The sequence below is a fragment of the Cucurbita pepo genome, unplaced genomic scaffold, assembly GCF_002806865.2.
Source record: "Cucurbita pepo subsp. pepo cultivar mu-cu-16 unplaced genomic scaffold, ASM280686v2 Cp4.1_scaffold002720, whole genome shotgun sequence".
In the NCBI taxonomy this organism is placed as follows: domain Eukaryota; kingdom Viridiplantae; phylum Streptophyta; class Magnoliopsida; order Cucurbitales; family Cucurbitaceae; genus Cucurbita; species Cucurbita pepo.
Window position 1 is genome coordinate 1 of NW_019648754.1, and position 1,834 is coordinate 1,834.

Consider the following 1,834-nt stretch of genomic DNA (forward strand, 5'->3'; position numbering starts at 1 on the left):
TCAGTTAAACCAATGATTTGGCTTGACGAGTCATATTGTGTTAGACGTTTCAGTCGACCCATAACTGGAAGTGTTGTTTTTCAATCCGATGCTTTGCTTCGAATCTTCTTTGAAGTTTATTATTTGGTGTGGAATTTCTTGATCTTGTTTAGGACAATTCCGACAATAAGAAACAACTTGCTTGAGACTTTAATTCAGTTTGTTCTTCAGGCAGGAGCTCTGTTAAACGATGCCAATGCTCTACCAGGATGTGCTGCAATTGAGGAAATGTAATGAAATTTAATGTCATTTATGTGTTTTCACTTTAAATAAGTTTAGGTTGGTTCTGAGATTACTGGCCTTTTCTCCTCTTCTAGGTTCCCTTTTGCCGAACTTCACCGAAAGAAACGCCCCGACCAGGAAAACAAAGATGGCAGTGAAACTGAGGACGATGATGAAGATGACGACGACGATGACGCGAATGATCAGGATGACGATGACGATGATGAAGATTTCTCCGGAGGTGAAGAAGGAGATGACGGTGATCCCGAGGATGACCCTGAAGCAAATGGCGATGGAGGAGCTGGAGGTGATGATGACAATGGAGATGAAGACGACGACGACGACAATGGAGACGACGACGATGACGATGAGGAAGAGGAAGAAGATGAGGACGATGAAGATGACGAGGAGGAAACGCCTCAGCCACCCACCAAGAAGAGGAAGTGAGGATGTCCATTGGCCCTCCCCATTGTCGAGTTTCGAGTTTCGAGTTTCGGAGTAGTTAGGGGAGTTTAGCTAGTGTTAGCTTTTGGTTTAGGGGTAGAAACATTGTTGTTGTCCTTGTTGGTAATGAACTTCCCTTCTTATGTGTTGTGATGTTGTGGATCCATATTATATGTAACAATTTCTTTTGCTAAAATACTTGGTACCTTTATATTTTCGACCGAGACCGAGAACACAACAAATTTCGATTCAAGGTTAGAGGTGTAAACGGGTCGTCGATCATAGATTTAATCAAACCTTATCAAATTCTCCTTATCACCTGCAAGTTTCAAAATTAAAGACAACAAGCTAGTTACCGGGTTTCGTAAGTTTAAAACACGAGGTTTGGCGTGAGTCCACAAAAGGAGAATCTGTCACATGTCACAATTTCAAATGAAATTATCTATGAAATCGTGTGCCCTAATCTAATGATCCAAGGAGACTTCCTCACGTACTAATCTAATGATCCAAGGAGACTTCCTCACGTACTCACAAAGGTTGACCTTTTTTAGTTAGTGAAATTAGTTTCAAGTCTCTCTCGTAAAACAAAATTTATAGATAAATTGTGAGGTGGAGGTAATTGACGACGGCGTAACTGCTCCTCTGGTGAGCGTCAAACCCGAGGAAGAGCTCCAGCTGGGGAAAGGCGGTAAGAAACCATGGAAATCTCGCGAGCAAGCTCAGGAATAAGGAAAAGGCTGAGAAGGCCCATGTGTCTCAATCCGAGGAGGACGAGTCAACTCTCTTTAACATCGAGCAGTAGCGGGCGCACGCGCAGGAAAGATGGTGATCAAAAGAAGGATTCGACTGATGGCAGGCCCCACGGAGGTGGAGGTAATCGACGACGGCGTAATTGCTCCTCTGGTGAGCGTCAAACCCGAGGAAGAGCTTCAACTGGGGAAAGGCAGTAAGAAGCCATGGAAATCTTGCGAGCAAGCTCAGGAATAAGGAGAAGACCCATGTGTCTCAATCTGAGGAAGACAAGACAGCTCTCTTCAACATCGAGCAGTGAGGTTTGACCACTCGTAAGGATCAAACTAAAATGGTTAGATTAAAACAAAAACCCAATAATCTGAATTAAATTAAAATT

The 1,834-nt window shown here is 43.3% G+C and overlaps 1 protein-coding gene across 1 annotated transcript; it reads left to right on the plus strand.

The window, feature by feature from the left end:
- Window positions 1-210: 210 nt before the first annotated feature.
- Window positions 211-929, plus strand: LOC111786768 (prostatic spermine-binding protein-like; the record flags this gene model as incomplete). The annotated part of the gene is given in 2 exon segments (XM_023666997.1): window positions 211-269; window positions 357-929. Coding segments are annotated over 2 exon segments (411 nt in total), but the record flags the coding sequence as incomplete, so codon positions are not given.
- Window positions 930-1,834: the final 905 nt, after the last annotated feature.